At 46.1% G+C, this 24,709-nt stretch overlaps 1 protein-coding gene and 1 long non-coding RNA gene across 3 annotated transcripts in view; one reads left to right on the top strand and one right to left on the bottom strand.

Moving 5' to 3' along the window:
- The window catches only part of LOC140635212 (urea transporter 2-like), a 470,205-nt gene that overhangs the window by 26,545 nt on the left and 418,951 nt on the right, over positions 1–24,709 (bottom strand). For both annotated transcript variants that reach the window (XM_072829450.1, XM_072829451.1), the window contains one exon: positions 1,768–1,946. In XM_072829450.1, coding sequence (XP_072685551.1) covers positions 1,768–1,941 — 174 coding nt within the window. In that variant the 5' untranslated portion in view covers positions 1,942–1,946. The remainder of the gene's footprint in view (positions 1–1,767; positions 1,947–24,709) is intronic.
- Positions 16,590–23,576, top strand: LOC140634686 (uncharacterized). The gene is made up of 3 exons (XR_012032078.1): positions 16,590–17,146; positions 20,961–21,207; positions 22,129–23,576. It is a non-coding gene; the product is annotated as an uncharacterized lncRNA (long non-coding RNA).

Genomic DNA, 24,709 nt, shown 5'->3' with positions numbered 1-24,709 from the left:
ACATATAAATCAGTTAAATAAATTTGAGAGTCCAGAAATAAACCCATGCACTGTGGTCAGTTAATTTTTGATGGGAGTGTCAAAACAGTTCAATGGAGGAAGAATAGCCTTTTCAATAATAGTGCTGGGACAACTGGATACCTACTTGTAAAAGGTTAAAGTTAGACCCCTACTTGACACCATATATAAAAATTAATTCAAAATGGATGAAAGACTTAAATGTAAGTACTAAAGTTATAAAACTGTTACATAAAAAACATAGGACTAAATCTCCATGACCTTGGATAAGAAAATGGTTTCTTACAGATATGACACTAAATGTGGAAGCAATCTGATAGATAAATCAGACTTAGAATCACAAATTTTGTGCTTCTATCTTTGTGACACTTTCAAGACTGTGAAAAGATCTACAGAGTAGGAGATATTGTTTGTGAATCACATAATTGGCAAGGGTCTAATATCCAGAATATAGAAAGAACTGTTACAACCCCACAATAAAAAAAGGTAAATAATTCAGTTGAAAAATGGGCAAAGAACTTGAGAAGACATTTTTTCAAGGAAGATATACAACTGGCCAGTAAGCATATGAAAAGATGCTCAACATCAATCGGACATTAGGGAAATACTAATCAAAATCACAGTGAGATGTCAGTTCACCTTCACTTGGGCTATAATAAAAAAACAATGACAAGTTTTGACAAGGAGGTGGAGTGGCAGGACGTGTACACTGCTGGTGAGAATGTTCACTGATGCAGCTACTTTGGCAGTGCCTGAAAATGTTAAACATTAGGTTTATCATATGGTCCAGGAATTCCACTTCTGGATATATACCCAAGAAAAATAAAAACACATGTCTGCACAACACCTTCTGCACAAATGCTCATAGTAGCATTTTTGTGACAGGCAAAAAGGGGAAACACCCAAGTGTCCATCAACTGATGAATGAGTAAATACACTGTAGTATACTCATCCCATGAAATATTGTCTGGCCCTAAAAGGTAACAATGTCCCCGTTCATGCTACAATAAGGATGCTCCTGAAAACATTATGGAAAATGACAGGAGCACTTCACAAAAGCCCATATATTATATGATTCCATTTCCATGAAACATACAGAATAGGTAAATCCAGAGGGATAATAAATAGATTGGCAGTGGCCAGGTGTGGGGGACGGGGAACCGCGGGGTGACTGCTAATGGGTATTCTGTGTTTCTTTTCGAGGTGATGAAAACATTCTGGAATCCACTGGCGGTGATTTTGGTGAACTCTGTAATTATGCTAAGAACCAGTGAAGTGTATACTTTAAAGGGGTGAATTTTATGATATCTAAGTTATATCTCATTAAAAAAAAAAAAAAAAAACCTTTAGTGGTCCTGGGTTGCTCTCCATTGTATCAGTTCATGGAGTGTTAAAAGCTAGCATTTGAACACAGGTTTTACTTTAGGGAGACAATAAGGGAAGTCGAGGGGGCAGGTCTAAGGGGAAGGATTTGGGGGCACTGGTTGGAAGACTGGTGTGTGAGTGCGTGCGTTCTCTACCTGTCTTTAAAATCGTCTTGCACACAGAACCCCATTTTCCATCATAAGGCTAAATAGGACCAACCAGGGGTGTGACCTTGTGTTGCCCAGGGGCAGAACCTCCTTGGGCAGTGGCCCTTCCAGGCCATCATGCAACGCATGCCCTGGGAAGCTGGGTCTCCAGTGTCTTTCATCACCCTTCCTCCCCTTCTCTGTACCTGGGAGACCTGCTGGGAGGGAGACTTCTCACCTTTTCCTCAGGCATCTCCAGGAGGGGCAGGGCCGGGTGTGTGTCCTGGGGGCTTGAGGGCCAGCTAGGGTTGGTAAACTCCGACTCATAGAGTTTGTATCTGCTGGAAAGAGGCTCCGGGAGGAGAGGGCTGCGGTGAGTGTGGGACATTTCCCTCAGGGCGTGGTCGCTCATAGGTCCTGCAACCAGAGAGACAAGGGGGACAGAAGTGAGTCAGGACGGGGCCCTGAGGGACGAGGCTGAGGCTGGATGGAGGCCACAGGAGGCACGCGGGTCCGGGCAGATACATGTACGGGACCTCCTGTTGCAGTAGCCACACTGCCAAGGAGGCCTGGGGCCATTCCTCCACCCCTGTGGCCTTACCTTTCAAAATCCCCACATTCTTTCCCCATCCATGGGACAGTCTGTTTCTGCTGTGAAGAGTTCCCTGACCCCTCAGTTACAACAGGTGCCTTTTTTTTTTTTTTTTTTTTTTCCTGATCGTGGAAATATTTTTTCTCTACCTTTCATAATATCCGTTGTGCTGTCTTCCTGTAGTAGTTGTAAGTATGCTTTCTCTTTGGTATGCACGGGTGGTTCTGGGTCTTCGAACCCAGTAGGGACCTAAGAGAAACTCATTTTCTTACTTGCTCTGGGGCTTATATTGGTTATGGGCCACCTCAGTGCCTCCCTCTCTTCCCTCTGCCCTCAGTGCCCTTTCCAGCACCTTCCTCTTTTTCCTTCCCCTTGGAGGAACAGCACTGAAGCAGCAGCTCTCTATAATCTGCTAGAAGCTGTGTGCACCAGGCTGGTGGTCCCTCCATGCCGGGCTACCAGGACTAGCGGTTCCACCATGACTAGCTTCTGGAGCATCCCCTGCCTGCAGGCCTCAGTATCCTGCTCCACTATGGCGGCCACCCGGTAGTGCTCACTTCTTCCTCTCTGGCCACCTTAGCCCTTCTTCCCTTCTGTGGCCTCCTCGGGCTTAGTTAGATCTTCATTTACTTCACTGTTTCTTTGAAACAGCTCCTACCCAGCAGACCTGCACGGTCCCCTCTCAGTATGATCTAGAGTGTTCTCTATTGTTCTATGCTGCCTCCCTTGAATTGCAAGACAGCATATCTTAGGATGGTGCTTGCAGACCCCTGGCATGGGTGCTAGCCTTCCTCATGCTCACCTCTGCAGACACTGCCCAGGGATTGCCGGGCTCTCTTCCAAAGCGGAGGAAGTCGATTAGTGACCTTTCCCTGGCCTATTTCCTACTCCCCATGAAAGGAGTTCTTGTTTTTGACTGTTGCTTCCAGACCCCTGCTCCCCTTGCTGGTGCAGAAAGCCCTCTTCTTTGAGGCTTACACTACTGTCTCACTGCTCCTGCTCACTGCCATGGTACTACTCTCTGGTCACCCACTCATTCAGTGAAGACTTCAGCTCCTACTGGTCACCTTCATCTCCACTCCAATAATTTTCAGCAACTTCAATGCCTGGACATTGACAATGACCTCACTGACATTAACTCATCATTTCCTTCTCTTACCTCGCAGACCCTTGTCTTTCTCATCTCCAGGGACGCTCTCCACCTTTTCTTTTAAGCCACTGATTTCCATGGTCACCACATGGACTTGAGATTACACAAACTATGAAGTCTCAAAAGTCTGGCTTTCTTCTGGGCTTGCAGCTCACCTGCTCAAGTGCACCCACTGACCCAGCACTTTCACATGATGGAGACCTTCAGTCCCTTAGCTCCACTGACCCCGTGTTCTCTCCTGACCTCCTTAACCAACCTAGACTTCACAGACCACCATCTCACCTCTCTCAATGTGCTTGCTCTGCCCTACCCACTCTCTCTCTCATGCTTGTGTGGTGAAATCCTGGCCAGGCTAAACCCAACCATCCATCTCTTCCAGGTTTTCATCAAGCAGCTGAACATTGCCTGAGAAAAACTGCCTAACTGGGTAGCCTGCCATCATTCTAGGATTATGCTTGCCATCCTCTTGGGTGGACTCTTGGCATTGCCTTTCTGCCTTTGGCCAGCCCAGGCTAGTTTCTGCTGCTGCTGGCCTTGCTATAAGACCTCCATGTTGGCAAATCCAAAACATGCTTTGGTCTTCATCTCATTAGACTGCTCAGAGCATCCACACAGTTGACCATCCCTCCTTTACATACTCTCGTCTTTTTGGCAATTTACATTGATCCTGTCTCTGGAAGCTCCTTCACACTGTCCTTGGCTGGCTCCTCCTGGAAATATAAGCATTCTGCTGAGCTCTGTTATGGACCATTTTCTCTTCATTGTCTTCATTGATGCTCTTACCCAGCTGACATCAGCTTTATCCATGGCTTTATCCCCCATCTGTATACCTATGACTCCCAAATCAGGTATTTTCAGCCTAGTTTTGAGCATTGGATTCACAGACTTAATTGTATGCTTTACATTTGCACGTGGATGTTCCAGAAATAACATAAAGTTCATGCACTGAAATAGCTCATAATGTTCCCTTCTCAGATGCTGTCCTCCCTGAAAGGTGCTTGTCCCAGGAGGGCATTCCAAGCTACCCCTTAGAATACGCTGTTCTCTCTCTCCCCCAATCTAGTAATCTTACCTCTAAAATACACCTGAATGCCCACTGTCACCATTTGGCTGCCATCATCTCTTGCCTCTGCTCCAATAACTCCCAACTGGACACCCCACTTCTCAAATTTCTCTTCCATGCCATATTCCCTACGGCCATCAGTACTGTCCTATCAGTACTCCACTCCACTCATGTCTATTCCCTGCTTCAATCCTGTCGCTACCAATGGAAAAATAGGCCTTAAACATGCACATGAGGCTCTGCACCTCCATGGTCCTGTGATGCTTCAGGCCACCCTGGGTTTCTCTTACCTCTCGTCTCTGAGCTCCACCCCCACCTCCTTTCAGTGCCTCGGTGTTGAGTACTTTCCACCTCAGGGCCTCTGCAAATGCTGGTCCATCTGCCCCAAGGACTCTTACTTGCTCTTCACCTGGGAACTCCTTCCCTCAGGCATTGTCTCCATTATCACTCATCAGAGAAGCCTGCTTGGACCACATTCTCTTGTCGCACACTCTTATGGCACCCAGTACCTTTCCTTACAGCATGTCTTGTTTTTTCTTTTTTTTTGTACCATGCAATGACTGATTTATTTGTATACTATCTTCCCACCAGAACTCAAGATGCATGAGGACAGTAATCTTCTCCTCTGTTCTGTTTATTGTTGTATCCCTAGTTCCTAGCACAGACCCTGGCACATAGCAGATGTTCAATAAATAAGTAGTGAAGCGAGGGAAGGAAGGGAGGAAGGAAGAAATGAGAAAGCTACAGGTAATTGCTAGAGTGGGAAAACTTCCTTGCAGAACTTTATGCATCACTATGGTCTCATAAGTCTTGACCGGTTTCAGGAGGGCAGGGGGGCCACCCGCCAGCCCTGCATTTTTCAGGCAGAACTCCACCATGTATAATAGTTGTCCTCATCCCCAGAAGCTGCTCATTTAAACCACAGCTGATTTTTAGTGTGGGTTTGCAGACATCATTCAGATCCAACGCCTCTTTCTCACCGCCACTGCACTGGGAGAGGGCCCTCTCCTGGACTTTGACTCTGCAGGTAGAGAGTCTGCAGTGATGTTCAGCCCACCCTGGAGGGGTTCTTGCTGGAAAGGTTTAGGAGAGGGAAAGGCAGCAAGCCTGAGAACCAGTGCACTCTCTCCCTCTGGTGGCCAAGGGTTGATGCAGCATCCTGGTCCCGTGCTTTGAGATGGTGTCTAAGCCATCCTGCTGGAAAGTGAGGGGCAATCAGGTCTCTAGACACATGAGCTGTGTGACACCACACATCTGGATGAACTAGAAATGTCTTGGAAAGATTTTTGTGGTGACCTTGGTGGCTGTGAATTTCCTTTAAAAGTCCAGTTGAAAAGTAACTCCCCCCCCCTCGAGTGCATTTCCTTAAGTCTAAGATCTGTACGATGATCATTGTTTAGTGTATCACCAAGAAGAAAACGCTGCCAATCAAAATGGTAAGATGCAGACTGACTTGAAAGATGTTAAAATATGAGAACAATGTATATCATATAGTCAAGGAGATATATATATATATATAGTGATGGGGCTCAAGTATACAGGATTTGAGAATGGGTATATTCAGGATTATTTTATAAACATAAGACTTCAAACACATACACATACACACATTTATTCTTTATGATGACAAAATTTATATACGATTCTTTTAAGAACAGGGGCTTGACCCTGTTGATTTCTGTATTTGCATTGCCCAGCAGAGAGCCTGGCACATAACAAGCCCTGAGTATGTGTTTAATGATTCCGGAAAGAATAAATGATTGTACAAGGGGAGTTACTCTCCAGAGACATCTCCTAAAAGGCACTTTCTTCTCTACCTCTGAGTCCCTCCTGTATGCAGACAACATTTGCAATTACGGACAGAGAAAGAAATCAATGCCCAGGAAAGTAAAACGAGAGAGTTATTTCTCACATGGATTTAACGCTCTGTACTTTCCAAAGCAAGCTTGCTGCCTCATGATAGCAACAGGAAGCAGAGACCCAGGGAAACCAGCGACTTGCTGCAAAGTCAAGATTAGACCCGGCTCTCCGGCCTGAGCTCCCCACCCTTCTGTTCTTCCAACTGCCTTGTAGGGCATGGCCGGGGGATGCCAGGGAGGGTGGCTGCCCCGGAGCCTGGGTCCAGGCCCTCAACCCAGTTCTATTTCATTAGCACACATAGCTTCAGCAGGAACAATGTGATTGCATCTCCTCTGGGGAACACGGCGTTTCTTTGCCATGGGAATGTTTACCCTGTTTAACTGGGGGAATTTTGGCTTTGGGGAAGGATTGAGACATGCGGCAAGAATGGCCTTGTAAAGAGAAGGTCGTTGTGTCTGGAAAGAGCACAGGCTCAGGAGCTGAGATGCCAGCTTCACTCCTTCTCTGCCGCCAGGGGCTCCATGAGCCTCTGTGTCTTCCTCTTCAAAGGGCAACATGGGACTCTTGAGGGCAGTGAGATTGCTGACTTGGTTCTTGGCACGTAGTAGGCGCTCAGTGATTTCTAGTTTCCTTCCTTCTTGTGCTCCTAAACTGAAGGAAAGATGGCCAGAGCAACCAGATGAAGCACAAGCTGGCTGTCCTGAAACAGAACGCCTTTCAAAAGTTTCCATAAGGCGTTGGCCACTTGTTAAAACTGGACGGTGAAATCCTTGCCTGAGCCACGTCCCGTCTGAAGGCGGCAGGCCTCAGAGCCCATTCCCAGATCAGCGCTGAGCCAGTACATTAAACCAGCTTCCAAGAACACATAATTATCTGCTTGGCGTGTCGACGCTCTCCTTGGCTGCCTGCACCTTCTCTTCTCCCTCCGAAATAGGGATGGGAAGGGCTGTTGGATTGGGCTGACCTCATCTCTCTTCAAAAAGCCAGGTCTTGAATGCTCCCACTAGGAGGCTCCCCAAACACTAACTCCTCCGTCCTCTTTGTAAGAATGCTCTTTGTTGAGTACCTCCTGTGTGCTCTTGGATGCCTCATCCTTTTTGTAAGAATGCTCTTTGTTGAGTACCTACTGTGTGCCCTCAGATGCCCCCCAACTCCCCAAGCATCAGCACTGGCCACACAGCATGCTCACACTCCGGCTTGGGCACCGGAGGGTAGGGACTGGGGAGTGAACAGACTTTCAGTAAGGAGGGAAGGAGACGGCAGAGGGGAAGTGGGGCCAGCTGTAGGAGCATAGGGCAGCTCCCGGGCGGGCAGGTGCCAAGAGACTAGGGCTTAGGCTTTCATGTTGGGTGCTTGGCTGAGAAAGAGGGAGGAGAACACTCTAGGCTGAGGAAATGCCTAGGAAAATACATACATGGTTTATGTCGGGAAATCCCAGTTGGAGACCCTGCTAGAATGATGGAGGGGGTCAGAACACAATAAAGTGATGAGAGTAGGGGGTCAGAAGCCAGACTGGGAAGCATTCTCAGTTCCTGTATTTGGACCCCAATTCTTCTTCAACATTTGGAAGCCATGGCCCTGACTCTATTGTCCTAACTTTTAAATTCTTGTCCTGGCTCTGTTGTCTAAAAGACTATCTGTCCCTGGTAGCAATGCCAAAGCATGCCCATGCTCAATGGGGAGAGGCTGTGTCCTCTCTAGCACATTCTTGATGTCAAGGGAGAGCAGGGGCTTGTGGTGGGAGGGGTTTCTTGAATTGTTGGTGTGAATTACTGCAGAGTTAAGGCTCTCCCTCCTGTGGCGGGTGGGGGGTTGGCTATATAAGTGTGCCAGTGAACTTGTCATCCAGGGCTGAGTCTAGAATGGGCTCATTTATGTCATCATCTATCTAGCTGAGTTATGGAGGTCGCAGCAGCTCTACAGAAGAAAAGGTGATTAGCCAGTTTTCCAAAAAACCGATTAATTCATTTGCTGAATTAAGTTTGCTAAAGATTTTGCAATTGATACAATTATGGAAAACCATCTCCATATATTTCTACAACTTCATGACCAAAAAGGATATTCTTTGCCTCTCTCAAACAATGAAGGAATCCACTTCATAGTGCTTCTGACAGTTGGTTGGTATCCCTCAGTCCCATGCAGTAGGCTGCTCTCATTGTGAACATCTCTGTGTATTAGAAACCCTTAAATCTATGGAGCTGACATCCAGTGCCTGGGAGTTTTACCCAGTGCTGGTTCTAGATCCTTCCATCATATCTGTGTAGTAGACGGTACCCTCTTTCCTATGTGAGAGCATTTCAGAGATTGATCATGATCTTCCTTTCTCTGGAGCAGACCTCTTGACTCCTTCAATTTGGCTCTTCCAACAAGGCCCCCAGACTCTCTGTCATCTAGAGAGGATCTCAGTGACAAGAAGATCAGAGGCAGAGACATGACTCCAAAAGGACCTTGCTGAGTCAGGCTGGGTCCCTGGGCCAGGGCTCTGCTGATCTCTGAACTGACCGGACAGCTGCTGAAAGGGAGAAATCAGCTGTTTGGGGCCAAGTAGATGCTGGAATAGGGGCAGAACAGACCCACCAATGGTTGCTCAGAGAGGCCAGGGAGGGCACGAAGCCAGGAGAGGCCTGGTCCCTCAACAGACGGGGCAGGGAACAGAGGAAGGGAGCAGCCGGCAGCTGGGCTAAGGTGAGAGGTGCCTTTCTCAGAGCTGGCTCATGTAAGGGGTTGGCTGAGTGCTGCTTCTTGATGGGGGCTCTGAGTTTTTCTTGGCAGCTCCAGCCCAGTGAGTCTGATGTGGCTGAGAGGAGCCTGACTCATTGGGCCAGGGGTCAGGTTGGGCGGGAGGGGAGCCGGGAGGCAGCTCAGCCTCCCCTGGGCCATCTGCAGACTGTCAGGGTTAAAGACGGCTGGTGGTGAGCGTGTTGGGAGTTCTATCTGTCTGGGTTCCCCTGCAGGGCCAGGGCTGGTTCCTGTAGCTGGGGATCTGAGCAGGGCCTGCAGTGGAGTAGGCAGAGGAGGCCAGACCTGCTTGGATCTCCTCCTTAGATCTTGGATACCCTTGTGTCTGGAAGCACATTCTGAGGCAGTCACCACACCCTTCTCAGCTGACATTCCTTCAGTGGGATGACTCTTTGATGTGCTGTATATCGAGTCCCTGCCTCACCACAGCCCCAAACTAGCAATCACTAAGCCGTCAAATTTCATTTCAAGGGCCTCTTCTGCATAAGTCTATTCTCTTCCTCCAGGTCAGCTCCTAGCTGGTCTCCCTGACTTCAGCTCCCTGGGTTGTCTCCACCTTGCCACTGGGGATGGATGAATTACCTTAAAACATGATTTGGTCATGCAGCTGCTCAGAAAGCTTCTGGGATGCTCCATGTCTGAGTGGCTTGCTACTGGAACTGGGTGATTATGGTTTTATGGTTTTGCTTTTGTTCTATTTTTTTAAATTTTAGTTTTAAGATTTGATTGATTGATTTGAGAGAGAGCGAGAGAGAATGTGTGTGTGAGCATGCAAGGGTGAGGGAGGAGCAGAGGAGGAGGGGCAGAGGGTGAAGAAGAGAGAATCCCAAACAGACTCAACACTGAGTGCAGAGCAGGATGAGAGGCTCAATCTCATGACCCTGAGATCACAACCTGAGCCTAAAAACAAGGGTTGAATGCTTAACTGACTGAGCCAACCAGGTACCCCTATGTTTTTGTTTTTAAAACAAAAATTTCTAGGAAGACGTTTTTGACTCTGCAGGTGGCTGCTTTAGGCAAGTCCCCAGGCCCTGTAAGGATGACATGTCCAGTCTGTATGCTGGCTGGGGCTACCTGGGGTACAAGGTGAGCAGCACTGAGGGCAGCAGTGTTTGCATTCTCCACGGATCTGCCTTGGGGTTATAGGGCTCCACTCATGTGGGAACCGGTTTCCAGCTTCTCTGCACTGCGTGCCCCTGTTCTGGGCAGGAGCTCTGCTCTGGCCTCAGGGCTGCCTCAGGCTCCCTTGGCTTTCTGTGTGTGTCGTTCTCCATAAGGACCCTGGCCACACGCTGCAGCCCTGTCACTGCCCAGGTGCTCTCCTGACCCAAGGGCACCCTGACCTCTCTTCTGGCCCGTGCGGGGTTAGGATGTATTTCCGAGAGCAGTAGCCAGACACACATGCACGCTCTATGAACTCATACATACGTGCATACACACTCATGTATGTGCACACATGCACACGCTCACATACCTGCACTCACACTATGAGCTCTGCAAATTCTGCACTGATCTGACCCTTTGTGTACGTGTTTCATACTCTATAAGGCACTCTCTTGTCAAGAACTGCATTTGAGGGGTGCCTGGGTGGTTCAGCCAGGAAGCATCTGCCTTCTGCTCAGGTTATGACCCTGGAGTCCTGGGATGGAGCCCCTCGTGGGGCTCCCTGCTCAGCGGGGAGCCTGCTTCTCCCTCTGCCCCTTCCCCCGACTCATGGTAGCTCATTCTCAAATACATACATACACACATACATACATACATCTTAAACAAAAAACAAGACCCCCAAAACTGAATTTGTTTTCCTGAATGATCCCATGATGAGGAGAGAGGCAGGGTATTTTCACTTCACAGGCCCAGAGAAGGGAGGGTACCCCCACCCCTCCTGAGGGACACAGGAACTGGGAGCATTATTATGCTGCCTCCTAATGCTCAGGTCTGAGCTCGTTCCACAGGAGCATCATTGACTCCTTTGCTATAGGCCGTGGGCTCCACCCTGAGGGTTTCTCTCTAGTCTCAGGCAGAGCCTGGGGCTAGCAGGTCCTCCATTCTCCCCAGGGCCTGGCTTTCTGTTTCAAGTTTGGATTTAACGTGTATAAACACATGCCTCCTTTCAGGATCTGAGCCATGGTGTAAAAGTGGGACTTCGTGTGTCCCCTGGGGCAGTCTGCAGCCCCGTTCTTCCACTTGGCAGGGACACAGTTCTCCTGGACTTGACCTCTCCAAGGACTTAGCCTGGCATGTCCTTTAGGCCCTGGAGCTACCCCCTTTCCTTTCAACAAAACCTTGATAATGTTTTCCCTGCACAGATGTGTATTTTCTAGAACTGACACTGATGAGAGTGGGGAGGCAGGGCTGTTCCTGGGAGGGCATGGAAATTGGGACAGATCCCACCAGGCACTGTCCCTGGAGCCTCTGGTTCAGGTACAGCTCAGAGTCACAGGACATGGAAGGCCTTCTGGAGACAGGGTGGAGGCATTCTGCAGGAATAAGGGGTGTTGTTGGGTGCAGGTAAAAGTGGAGGTTAAGGGGATGGCGTTGGATCTCAGTTCTTACCCGTAGCCTGAAGGGCCCTGGGGCTGGGTTCTCCTGGTGCAGCAACCCCAGGCCCTGGCCTCTATCCCTATGGACTGCGTTCTCCACATTCTGTAACGTGCCTGGGAGCCAGGGCAGGCACGGCTCCCCCCAGTCACCCTTAGGCCTCAGACCTGGCCTCCTTTTCTATACGTGATGAACTGGAGCCCCTGCTGCAATCTAGTTGGGTGGAAAAACAACTGGGTGACAGGGGATGATGTTTCCAGAGCACTTTCCCCTTCAAACTTTGGTGAGCGTTCCTTTCTTTAAACCCCTAGAGCAAAGATTCTGGTTCTACCACACACAGCTGGCCTCCTCCTCCAGAGACATATGCGGTCTGGGGTGTAGCCGGCACACTGAGATCCTCAAAAGCTCTCTACGTGATGCCGATGTGAGGCCTATGTTGAGAAGTATGACCTGGACCTTTGGCGATCTGTCTTTGTGGCACACGGTTACTGCACGCTACTCAAGGTGTGAGAGTTGAGGACCTGCTGCATGTCTAAATGCCCTGTGCCCCTTTCTCAGATAAGGAATCTGCACTTGAACGAGCCCCCCAGGTGGCTCTGAGAAGCCCAGGTGAGGGGGTCTATCAGGCAGCATTCTTGCTTGGTGGGGGCTCTAGGTGTGGGGAGCTACAAGAAGGGAGCTGGGGCATGCTGGGAGAGGGTCTGGGAACAATCTCCATTGTTTTAGAACTTGGGCGGAGTGGTGGGAGCATTCGGCAAACAAGTGAAACCAGATTAGATTTAGCAACAGGAAAACTAAAATGAAACCAAAGCTAGATTTATGACTTTAATTAAGTATCATTTACGCCGTCTATCTCCAGATGAAAGGTGGTGGCAAATGCCCCAGTCCTTTCCATCATGAGTCTTGGCCTCTCGAAGCTAAATCCCTGCCTCCCACGCAACCTGCATGGGGTCTGAGCCACGGCCTACCTCCAAAGAGGCTGGTTTGTAAGCAGTGCATGAGTTTAGAAATAAAAATGTAGCACGTTGTTGAAAATACCTAAACCAGAGGCTCACCTTTGCCTTATTATACGCTCTACAAGACCATAATGAACTTGACAGGATGAGCACTGGGTGTTATGCTATATGTTAGCAAATCGAACTCCAAAAAAAAAAAAAGACCATAATAGGAGACACAAAGGGGTCATTGCTGTGAATGGCCCCAAAGAGGACAGAAGCACGGGGTCGTGTTGAGGTGAGTGAGCGTCAGGAGGCTTTTGTGCTGACAGCCCCATGCATCCTCGCTGTGAACTTCACTGGGAGGCAGGGAGGAAGGACCCCCGTAAGGACAGCAGTGATCAAACAGTATGTCTGTGCCACATCCAGGAAGACAAAACAGAGAGAGCCCCACCTGGACTGGAAGGTGGAGGTAGTAAGAAAAGCAGTATAGCTGGGGTTGGCAGGGAGGAAACCACGGAAGGACCGGGAATTACAGGTAGACCTAAGGGAAGTAGCAGGGGACAGGGAATAAGGAGGAAGGAGGACGAGAGGAGAGAAAAGGCAGAGTCACTGCGCGGGAGGAGAGCTTGAAGTCCTCGCCGCAAAGGATATGCTGAAAAGGGGAGCTGGAGAGGTGATGGGGCTGGGGAGACAGAGGGCTGCTCCCAAACCACTTGTCCTTGCTCTGAAGGGACCACAGCCTTCAAGCTGCCAGACTTCCTGGCAAGGCTTCTCCCCCTTCCTTCCTCCCTTCTTGCATGAACCCTGAGAAGGATGGAGCAACAATCTTCCTGGAGAAGAGGAAGCAAGGTGATTGGTCGCACTGCCCTGAGTGTGGCTCCTGGCACATCATCTGGGCTTAGAGCTAGCCAGCCCTTGGAACAGCTACTTAAGGAGGAGGGCCAGAGGGAGGCTGGTGTGGAGATGGGGACTTAATTCTAGCTTTATCCCACCCTTTCTCCTCCTTCATGCCTAACCAATTTACCACATGCGCTTTCCTCAGATCCCCAAGAAGCCACTTGGGGTTACACCAGTTGAGTGTTAAAGAACACATGCATGTTGCAAATGGCCAAAGACATTTGCCAAGATGCTTGTCCTCTGACCCCCTGTGGCTTGGCCGAGGCAATGGGAGAGATAAGTTGGCTATATTTAAGCAGCCAAGGCTCTGAAGAGATGGAATGTGTCTGGGCATCACTGGAAAAATAAATGGAGTTTGTTGTGAAATCTCTGAAGACGTGTTTTCTCGAGAGCATCCGAAAGGAGGGTGAGTGGTGATGAGCAAACCCTACCGGGATGGTCACCGCGAGTGGAACCAAAAGAGGATGGCCTGGGGAGTCTGCTCACATTCTAGCTCTGCCACTTGCCATGGTGCCACATGGGGCACACAGATGCCTTCTCCTCTGGGAAGCAGGCTGCTGATTACTACCTCATAAGACAAAATGCAGAGGGCCGAGGAGTGCACCACCCTGCGTGCTGAAGGTGTCAGCAAGTGTCAGTTTCTGCCTATGGCCTCCTGGCTTTTCTGGAGTTGTTCATAAGCTCTCGAAATCCTCCAACTACCAGGAATTTAATGAGAGTGGAATTGCTGATGTAAATATTTAGAAACTTTAATCTTCCTCAAACGCTAATTTCTCCACAGCAGATTCCATATTGAGTATCGCTCATTCATTCACATGTGTTTGTTGAGTATCTACTATGTACTACCCACTAGAGATTCAACACTGAACAAGCAAAATCTCTTCTTCTTCTTTTTTTAAATTTTATTTATTTGACAGAGAGAGAAAGAGAGAGAGAGAGACTGAGCACCAGCAGGGGAAGCAGCAGGCAGAGGGAGAGAGAGAAGCATGCCCTCCACTGAGCAGGGAGGCCGATGTGGGACTTGATCCCAGGACTCTGGGATCAGGACCTGAGTCAAAGGCAGACACTTAACTGACTGAGCCACCTAGGCAAAAGTTCTTCTTGCCTTCATGGAAACCAGAAGACACACTGTGTCTTCACTAGGATTGCCCTAGTTCCCACTGTGGAGGTGGGTAGGGAATGAAGGTGGAAATAAGGGGAGCATCTTTCTGGTTGTCTCGATGACTGAGGGGTACCACTACTATTTATGGAGTGAAGGCCAGGGAGGCTAAATATGCTGCATTATGCAGGACAAGCCTATATGATAAGGGACTGTCCCCCACAAAATGCTCAGTGAGAAAATCTGGTAGGCCAAGGATGAAAAAAGTCATGAAAACTAAAAACGTGCCTGCTAGCAGAAAGATTTTTAATACCATCATTTTCCTAAGATCGACTTTTAAGAGATTTTTGAATTGAGTGTGAAGGAGTCCTATGTCCTGTCCTGTTTCTTTCTGTTTTTCAGAGTTTATAGTTACATTCCTCTTCTTCTTGGGCTTGTCCTTCCACATAATGATTGCATTGCCTTTTTGGTGATGCTCCTAATTCCTTCATGCCGAGGGCTGATGCAACTATGAACTAAGATATAGGATTCAACCAGGACTCCAGGACTTGCAGACCTCCTTGATCAGTGCTTTGCCTGTATAAGGGGCCCAGTTCTAGTTAGGGGTGCACATGGGGATCACAGATCAGGGGTGCACATGGCTCATCTGAGGATCCTAACCCATCATCTTGGCTGCACTGATTCTATACCCTAACCCACTAGGACAAGAGGCAGGTAAAGTACACCCCTCAAGACTGATGATGTATCTATAACACCTTCAAGGGCTTCTGAGGTTCTAAGACATAAACATTTGACGGGATAAATGAGATGACAATATCACCCACCCAATAATCATATTCCTTTTAATTTAAGCCCCTCCTTGTCATATTTATAAAATCATATTTGCCATGAAAATATCATCTACAGGAGCTTACTGGCACTTTCCAAATGCAGAAGTGGCCATTGTAAACATTGGGGAGCTTTCCTTCCAGATACCTCTCTACTCATATTCCTAAGCAGCAAGGGAAAGAGACAAAATTATTTTCTAGAACTAGGATCATGCCTTATGAGCTATTTGTTTTTGTTTTTGTTTTGCTTTTGAGCTATTGTTTTTAAATAGAAAGTATCATATTTAATTTTGTGTGACTATAACAAAAGAAAAATGAATTAAAGTGAAACCAGAGAAAGTGCTAAACTTCAGATAAATGTTTACTTGTCACAGGAAATATTTTTAGTTTTCATAACATTTTAAGGCTAAGAAAACAGAAAAATCATTTAAAAATTAAGAAATTAATATCTTTTAAAAAAGAAAAAAATCCATGTTTCTGGGGCACCTGGGTGGCTCAGTGGTGGAGCATCTGCCTTTGGCTCAGGTCATGATCTCGGGGTCCTGGGATGGAGTCCCACATTGGGCTCCTTGCAAGGAATCTACTTCTCCCTCTGCCTGTGTCTCCGCCTCTCTCTCTATTTCTTATGAATAAATAAATAAAATCTTAAAAAAAAATCCAGGTTTCATATTTAGGTGATACTGATTGCCTCCTTGCTAGAAAAATCAGAAAATTGATTTTCTTATGCTTTTATCAATTTTTACTAATTTTATTATTATTCTTACTTTGTCAGGGTTATACCATTTCATTCTATTCTTTAATTGCAATTCATAGTTATCATACATTTCTATTCCTATCTATTGAAGAAAGCATACCACACGCGCGCACACGCACACACACACACACACACACACACACTCCTGAACATAAAAAGGAATTCAGTGATTATTACTAGTTCTTTTATTATAGTTTACACGTTCCCAAATTCTTATTGTGGGTGACATTTTATCACACACACATAGCACCTAATTCACATACATATATATTCACAAGAAGCTCCATAGATGCTTTATCTCTTGAGTTGTTCCATTTTGGGGAATGCCTATATGTTGCTCAAAGGACAAATTTATTCATTATTTACATATTTCCTGATGTCTAATGAGTGCACTCTAGAGCTAAAATCTTGACAAAGATTAAAGTGTCTCTAAGGGTATCTCACAAAGTTGCATTGAAACATTCAAAATCCCTTCCAAATCACAATGACAGCAACTGGAAGAGCTCCTCTACAGTATTAAGCCATTATAAGGTGTGGCAGCCAGCCACCACGGTGGCCCTTGGTGACCCTTGCCTCCCAGTACTCACAGAGCTGATCCGTGTAACCAGCAGGACATCATGGGAATGAGGCTCTGTGGCTTCGGAGGCTAGTTTATTAAAGACCTTGCCACTTCAGCCTTGCCCTCTTAGGGCATTTGCTCTGGAGGAGCTGCTGCCATGTCATGATGGCGCTCTAGCAGCCTTGGGAGTTCCTCATGGAGAGGCAGAGACCTCCTGGCAACAACCAGCATCAGCTGGCTAGCTGCACAGCAGACTCTTCTTGAGAGCAGACTCCAGCTCCAGTAAAGCCTTCAGACTACGGCAACCCTGGCTGTCATCTTGACATCTTGTCATCTCATTAGAGATCCTAAGCCAGAGCCACCAGGTAGGCTGCTGCTGCTCCTGGATTCCTGGCCAAGGACATTTTTATTATTTTAAGTTGGCTAAGTTTTGGGCAATTTGTTATACATCGGTAGACAACTAATACATTAACCATTAATATCGCCTCAAGGATCTAATTAGCCAGTCTCTTAGCAAGAGCCCAGAAAGGCATATTTTTTATGGAAGAAAAAGTTCTTGGGAAGAAGGAAGGAACAGACACTACTGAACACCTTCTATGTGGTAGGTATTGTTACCTGTGTTTCTTTTCTTTTCTTTTCTTTTCTTTTCTTTTCTTTTCTTTTCTTTTCTTTTCTTTTCTTTTTTTCTTTTTCCTTTTTCTTTTTTTTCTTTTTTTTAAAGATTTTATCCATTTACTGAGACACAGAGAGAGAGGCAGAGACACAGGCAGAGGGAAGCAGGCTCCATGCAGGGAACCCGATGTGGGACTCGATCCCTGGTCTCCAGGATCATGCCCTGGGCTGCAGGTGGTGCTAAACCACTGCTAAACCAGTGCCCTGTTACCTGTGTTTTCTTACCTAATCCTCATAACAAGCATGTAGGGCAGTGTAGAGGGCACTTGCTTACCCATTCAGAGGTAGCCTGTTGACACAATGAGATGATAGTTCATAAAAGAAAGATCTGTTGGCTTCAGGGAATCACTTTTCTATTGGTTGAGCCTCATTGGGTAGAAATGTCTCTTGGGGGAAAAAAACCAGCTCTGGCTGGGGATCAGTTGTGAAACACAATCACCCACTAGTTGAGGAATATACATATACACACACCCAGCCCCGTGGCTCACTTGGAGAAGTGCCAACTAGCATTACCTTCAAGGAGGTTTAATGAGAGACAACATTTAAAGGTAGGATCAGAAAGCAAAGTAAGAAAATACTGAAACAGTGAATGCATCTCATCGTTTGATTATTTGCAAGGAAGGGCCTCTCATCTTGCAGCCTTAGAGGATGTGAAAGACATGAACCCTGTCCTCTAGGAACGGAGAGGTGGTTAGACACATAAAAAACAACGCAGGATGTATTATCTGGGAGATCCCATGCTGGAACCCGTAGTGTGGCTTACTCAATCCTTCTGGGGTACCTTACTATATTCAAGAGGCTAAAATCAAATTTCTCAGCTTCCCTTGCAGCTAAAATTTTAGGATAAAATCAGGGGTTGTCAGAGGCATTTAGGCAAAACTTAAAAGGTAGAAGTGAAGCAGAAGTCTTGCTCTTTCAGCTGTGTGTGTGGTTTTTTTTTTTGAAAGCAAGGTCATGGACAGATGATGTTTTCTTGTTTTCTGCCAATGTGCTTAGCCATCAGCTTTGTGGGGTTTGAGGGGTGGGAGCTAGAGTGACTTCATGATTCTGGCTTCCTGATTCCTGGAATATCAGGAATATCATTCCTGTTCATGGTTCTTGAGCTCAGTAGTTTCAGTGGAGGCCTTGGAGGTAGTGGCCCCTATGGGTCAGTTTTATAGTGTTCCAGGAGTAATTTCTGGCCCAACCTAGAAAGCTCACTCCTACAACTCTGCCCCAAATTTCGTGACCCCACCCCCAGGTTCTTGTACTAAATCCCTTTCTGTTTAAAATATCTGTAGTGGTTTCTGTTTTCTGTACTGAACCCTGAGTAAGAGATGCCATAAGAAAGGAGATTAGGGCAGGAGATGGGAAAGAAGGGGTAATTAGGAAGGAATTTTTGGAGGAGCTAATGTTTTAGCTTAAAGGAAGAAGGATTTTAAACAGTCCAGAAGAGATGAGGGCTCCTGAGTGGGAATGATTACAAGAATCTGTTTATCTTTCCCCCATGTTGGTACCTCCCTAGCACCTTCCACTCTTCAGCAGGACGGGTTATGGTTTTTGTTAAGGCCTGCACTTGAATGGATAGTCACTTGGAGTTTCTGTTTGCCATCATGGAAAATGTGTTATTTCAGTATGGGATTCAACACCCAGAAAACAGATTCTCATGGAGTCCCCTGATGGATCCTACAAAGACAAATACATCTGGAGAAGGCAGTGCCTTTCCTTTCCTGGTGCCTTCCTTCATCATCCTGCTGGAAACTGCACGGTGCTGTCTGGGCTCAGCTCCTGATCACCTATCTCCCTCGGGGAGGATAAAACGGAGGGACCAGGTGTTCTCTGACATGGCAAATCAGAAGAAAAATCACTGTTTTGGGAGTGAGGAGACCTGGGGTCTAAATTTAGCTCTGCTGCCTACCAGCTGTTTAACCTTGGGCAAGTTTAGTGAATAGCCAAATCTTTACTATCTTGTGAATCTGCCCACTTTTCTCCATCTTTAAAGGCTGCAGCCTTAATTCAGACCATTATCATTTCTCCTGTTATATAACTCCTATTATCTTCACAATCCATTTTCCTTAGGGCATTCAGAATAATCTTGCAAGAATGCAAATTAGGTCACATCATCCCTTCTTTAAAAGACCGTTTAACGCTTCCCAGTGGCCCCAGGATGCCCAAACTACTGGGCAGGACATCAAGTCTGACACGGTCTCAGCGGGCCTCCTCTCCTGAAGAGCCTGTATTTTGAGGTGAACTAGAACCAGTGGTTCTCAAAGTGGGACATTCATCCTGAGGGAGATGTAAGACACTCAGGCCATTGGGGTGAGGTCAGAAAATACTAGAACTTATGGGGTGCCTGGGTGGCTTAGTCAATTGAATGGCTGCCTTTGGCTCAGGTCACGATCCTGGAGTCCTGGGATCCAGCGCCACATCAGGCTCCCTGCTCAGTGGGGAGCCTGCTTCTCCTTTTCCCTCTGCTGTGCTCTCTCTCAAACAAACAAGCTTAAAAAAGAAAATATTAGGACTTCTATGTATATTTTTATCTAAAAATTGAGATAAACTTAAGATGTCCTGGTTCAGATCCTTTTTCAAGTTGTCACATGTCATGTATGGACCTTGTATATCATGTGTGAAGGTCAGCATGCAAGATCAGGAGGCTGATGGCTGCCGATGCAGCTTCTGGAGTCAATCCTGGATAAGTACTTTTTATTATCCAGGATTGGATATTATTATTATTATTATTATCATCATTCTGGAATAGAGTGGTTTCCCATGGTACTAAGGGATTTACACAAAATGGACACTTAGGATTAACAAGATTCTTACAAAGACTTCAGCATATAAAGAAAGATTGATAGAAAAGCCCAAATAAATCACAGGAAAGTGCTGGGGCTATTGTTTCCTCAGTTCTGCTTATGTTCTGATTATTCCAGCCACATTAGAAAGTAAAGGCAATGACAACCTAATTAGCCATGACAAGAACTAGGCCCCTCAAATGTCAGGATTATGAAATCTAGTTTAAAAAGGATTTACATTTTCTGTCATTAAAGATGACCCTCACCTAACTGCATATGTGGCTTGACATACTGGCTGATGTACGTACAGAAATATAATTTGCAATTAAACAAATGTATAGGGGGGTGCCTGTTCAAAAATATTTTTCTGGTAGAATTGCACAATAAAAAAATTTGGAGTCCACCGAACTAAGCCCGAATTTGGGTCTGGATTGTGCAAGGACTTGATCCTAGATCCAATACATATCCTCTGGCCTAATACAAGAATGTGAACCTCCTGGTTTTTGATGCTTTTAATGCATTTATAGGGCAGGGTTGTTACTGTGCCGTATATTTTCAGTGGATTTTAAAGGGGTAAACTTCAAAATCTGGGAGTTTTTATCTGCAAAATCATTTGATTTAATATTATCTACTATTTACTGAGAATAAAAAAAGGTCAATATTATGCACCGTACGAAATTTTGTCACTGATAGGATGGGTTCTGGCAACCTGCACCCTCGTGATGGTGAATTGCCTCCTGACATTAGGACCAATTGGATCACACACCAGTTCCATCATTAGAAGCCAGCGAGCAATGCCCTTTTTTGCTCCAGTCATTCTTGAAGTAATTTGTTTACCCCAGCCATCAGAGCACAGTCAATAAACTGCAGGGATTGACAAAGTGGCACTGTACAGGCAACACGGAAAATTGGAAAAGTGAATTGTAGGTGGTGAGTGACTAGCAATAAATAATCAGCTTATTCCCGTTGCAGAAATGTCTATGACTGGGAGAAAATCTGGCCAGTGAAAAATTTGAATCAGACAAAAGTGGGCCACTTAATTCTGCATGAATACACTTGAGAGCGAATATGTTCTGATTCTCCAAGCAAGATGGCTCTTCACAATACTTGGCTTTGTTAAAACCATGTCTGCTGACACTTGGACTCTCTCCAGTTACCTGGCATCTGAAATTATACCTTTAGTGATTCACTCCTTTGAACTAAACACAGATGTCTTCAGGTATCCTCTTTTGAAGAACAAGCACCCTTGGGAAGATTTAGCACAGTGAGTCAAAGATCTCTTAGCATGGCTTGGTCTATTAAATGGTCACCCCTGCAAGGGAGAGCTCTGGGACGGTATGAAGGCTCCAGGCATCCTGGGGATGGGGGCGGGTGCAAGGTGGCGGGGAACCCGGGAAAGGGTGAGATGATGCTTGAGAGAAGGATAAAGGGTACAGAAGGAGGGTGCCAAAGGCCAGGTCGAATGGTTTCAGTTTAAACAAAGAAATCAATTTTAACTCTTTAGTTTGGGTCTAACACAGACCGTGTCAAGCACTGAATTTATCATAATCCTCTGGACTTGGGAAGGCATCATATCTTTCAGAATTAATTCAGCATAATATAACAGTCAAAGGACTTCAAATAAATACAATCAACTTTTGGTTTTTAGTGAACCTGCCATCAGCTCGTTGGTTTTTGACAGGCAATCAGGGACACAAATCAGTACTCCCGGGGCAATCACACCCATTTTCTTATCAATTATGGACAAACAAGACAGGAAGGTGAATTTCTAGAAAGAATAGAAAAATGCTCTTCCATGCACCAAATTGTTGTGATTAGGGACTACCTGTCATACATCTTGTAGGATCCCATTTCTCATTGTTATTGTGGATGATTGAGCAGCGGCCATTCTGATGGAATCTTTTTGATGATTTCATTTCTGATGTTCACCTCCCTGCTTGTTCAAGCTGCACATCTGGTCAATATCCTCCCCACACTGCACACAACTGATTGATTTAGTAGATTCAGTGGGAAAAAAAAATCAAAGTAGTTTGACAAAAATGTAGTTTTTTTTTGATAGAAGTTATTAGTCTATCGCTAACTAAATTGATAGGTTACTTTTATCTTGTTTTTTTTCTTTTGTTTTTGTTTTTGTTTTCAGAAATAACAAGTTTAGCTGACTAAAAAGACCAGGTGTCTAATCGACTTGGCTGGTTGTACTGACAGATATTTGATATGACATCAATTGACTAAACTGACGGGAATTTGAATGAGTACAGTCAAAATGTTTGAATCCATCATCGGGGAGTGTCAACCAATTTTTGCTCTGGAGAAAGCACTCAAGTGTCTGCATTTTACCATGAGGAAGTACAAGCTGTTTGGCCTCAAGAAATAGAAAGTGATCCAAGAGAAGACTCCTTTGAAAGAACCTGAGTGATTTTTTGTGTGTGTGCCTTCTGATCTTTTGCAAGAACCTAAGTGTGTTTGGGAAAGACCAGCTTATGTGCCCATTACAGTTACTTGGTCTCCAGGGAAGGCAGATGCAGCAGAAGTGAGTCTGGGCAGATATGTTTTTCATATTATGCTAGAGACCTTACACTTATCCTGTTCCTGAGGTTTCCAGGGCCAGACCATGCAAAAGCAGAGCAGTAGGTATAAAGGGTTTTCAGGTTTCCATAATCCATGTTCCTGCCACCCGACCCTGCCTCAGATTCTTTCTTCCACCTTTGTCCTCCCTCATCAAGGTGTTCAACTCTCCTACTGCCCCTCTCTGGGGAAAATAGTCTCTACTCCCCTTAAGGAATAGGTGACAAATCCCACTACTCACTAAGCCTCCCCAAGAGAGACGACGTTGGCCAGGGACTGACATTTTAGTTGAACACTTACTATGTCCCAGGAACTGTGCTGAGTACTTTACACATGTTCCTAACAACTACTAACCATTCCATGGCTCATTTATGGTCTTTTGACAGTTCATGAAATAACTCTCTTGGCTGAAGTTGAGAGCTGAGGTTCTGCAAAATTTCCAGATATGTTTGACTTGCTCTAGGCAGTGAACTGGATCCCAGAGATGTGGGGTCTTGGGTACCATGCGCAGCCACACATAGCCACACACACCCTGGCACACCCTCAGCCAGCATCAGTTACTGCAGTGGCCGACGCAGAGGCTCTGATGGTTCAGACCTTTCAACCCATTTTGCCAAACCAGGAACTTCTCTGATAAGACCAAAAGAAAGCTCCTGAGCTTGTCTGAGGAAGCACATGTCACTCGAGGTCAGCAGAAGAGACCTAAAAGTTGAGGGTTGCCAAGGCTTTTTCTTGTCTTACTATAGATTTGGGTCCCTTAAGTCAAAGCTTACAAATGGGTCAGTCTGATGAGATCATTTGAGGAAAAGACTTTTTTTTAAAAAAGATTTTTATTTATTTGAGAGAGAGAGCAGAGAGAAAGAGCACGAGTTAGTGCATGAGCAGGGGGGAAGTGCAGAGGAAGAGAGAGAGAAGCAGACTCCCTGCTGAGGAGGGAGCCCCATGCAGGTATCCATCCCAGGACCCCAAGATCATGACCTGAGCCAAAGCCAGGTGCTTAACCAGCCGAGCTACCCAGGCTCCCCAGACCTTTTCTTTTTTCTTCCTTCCTTCCTTCCTTCCTTCCTTCCTTCCTTCCTTCCTTCCTTCCTTCCTTTCTTTCCTTCTTTCTTTCTTTCTTTCTTTCTTTCTTTCTTTCTTCTTTCTTTCTTTCTTTCTTTCTTTCTTTCTTTCTTTCTTTCTTTCTTTCTTTCTTTCTTTCTTTCTTTCTTTCTTTCTTTTTCTTTCTTCCTTCCTTCCTTCCTTCCTTCCTTCCTTCCTTCCTTCCTTCCTTCCTTCCTTCCTTCTTTCTTCTTTCTTTCTTTCTTTCTTTCTTTCTTTCTTCTTTTTTTTTAAGATTTATTTATTTTAGACAGAGAGCATGCACAAGCAGGGGCAGACAGAGACAGGAAGCAGGCTCCCCAATGAGTGCCCAAGGTGGGGCCTGATCTCATGACCCTGAGATCATGACATGAGCTGAAACCAAGGGTCCAATGTGCTTAACCAATGGGGTCGCCCAGGAGCCCTGTGGTGCAGACTTTTGATGACTTCATTCAGTCAACATTTAACTCAGTGGCGCAGATGTCAGGTTGGGCAGGGGGAGTCCTGGATCACTAGGGCAGAGAGCTAGCCCCATGGACTGTACACATATAAGAAAAAAGCCCCATTATAATTAAGATGACATCAAAGCAGTTTCCTTTAGAGACCTGAACGGTGAACTGGTTCAGACTTGCTCCTTTCTTACTGTATAGCCACGAGGTAGTTACATTACAAAGCATGTGCACTGTCCTTCTTGGACATTCAGGGTCAGGGTCAGTTGCTCAGAGGGGTGGGAAGAAGCTTGGGAAAGGAGGAGATGGATGAGAGATCCAGTTCTGGTCAGGCTCTCCTACTCGTCTTTTATATATTAGGTGACACTGGTGCTTCTCTATAAATGTACCTTTATCACTCCAAATTTCTTTTTCATAGTGCCTCCATATGGCAGGTTAGGCTCAAGCTCAGAGAGGTTAAGTGACTTGCCTAAAGCCACACAGCCAGTCAGCATGAGTCAGTATGATGCTGTAGGTTGGGGCATGCACTTTTTTTTGCCTTTTCTTTTCTTTCTTTTTTTTTTCTTTAAAGATTTTATTTATTTATTCATGAGAGACACAGAGAGAGCGGCAGAGACACAGGCAGAG

This window comes from Canis lupus, chromosome 6 (genome assembly GCF_048164855.1).
Source record: "Canis lupus baileyi chromosome 6, mCanLup2.hap1, whole genome shotgun sequence".
NCBI classification, from domain to species: domain Eukaryota; kingdom Metazoa; phylum Chordata; class Mammalia; order Carnivora; family Canidae; genus Canis; species Canis lupus.
The sequence above is the reverse complement of the archived record's forward strand: the minus strand, read 5'-3'. Positions and strand labels throughout refer to the sequence as shown.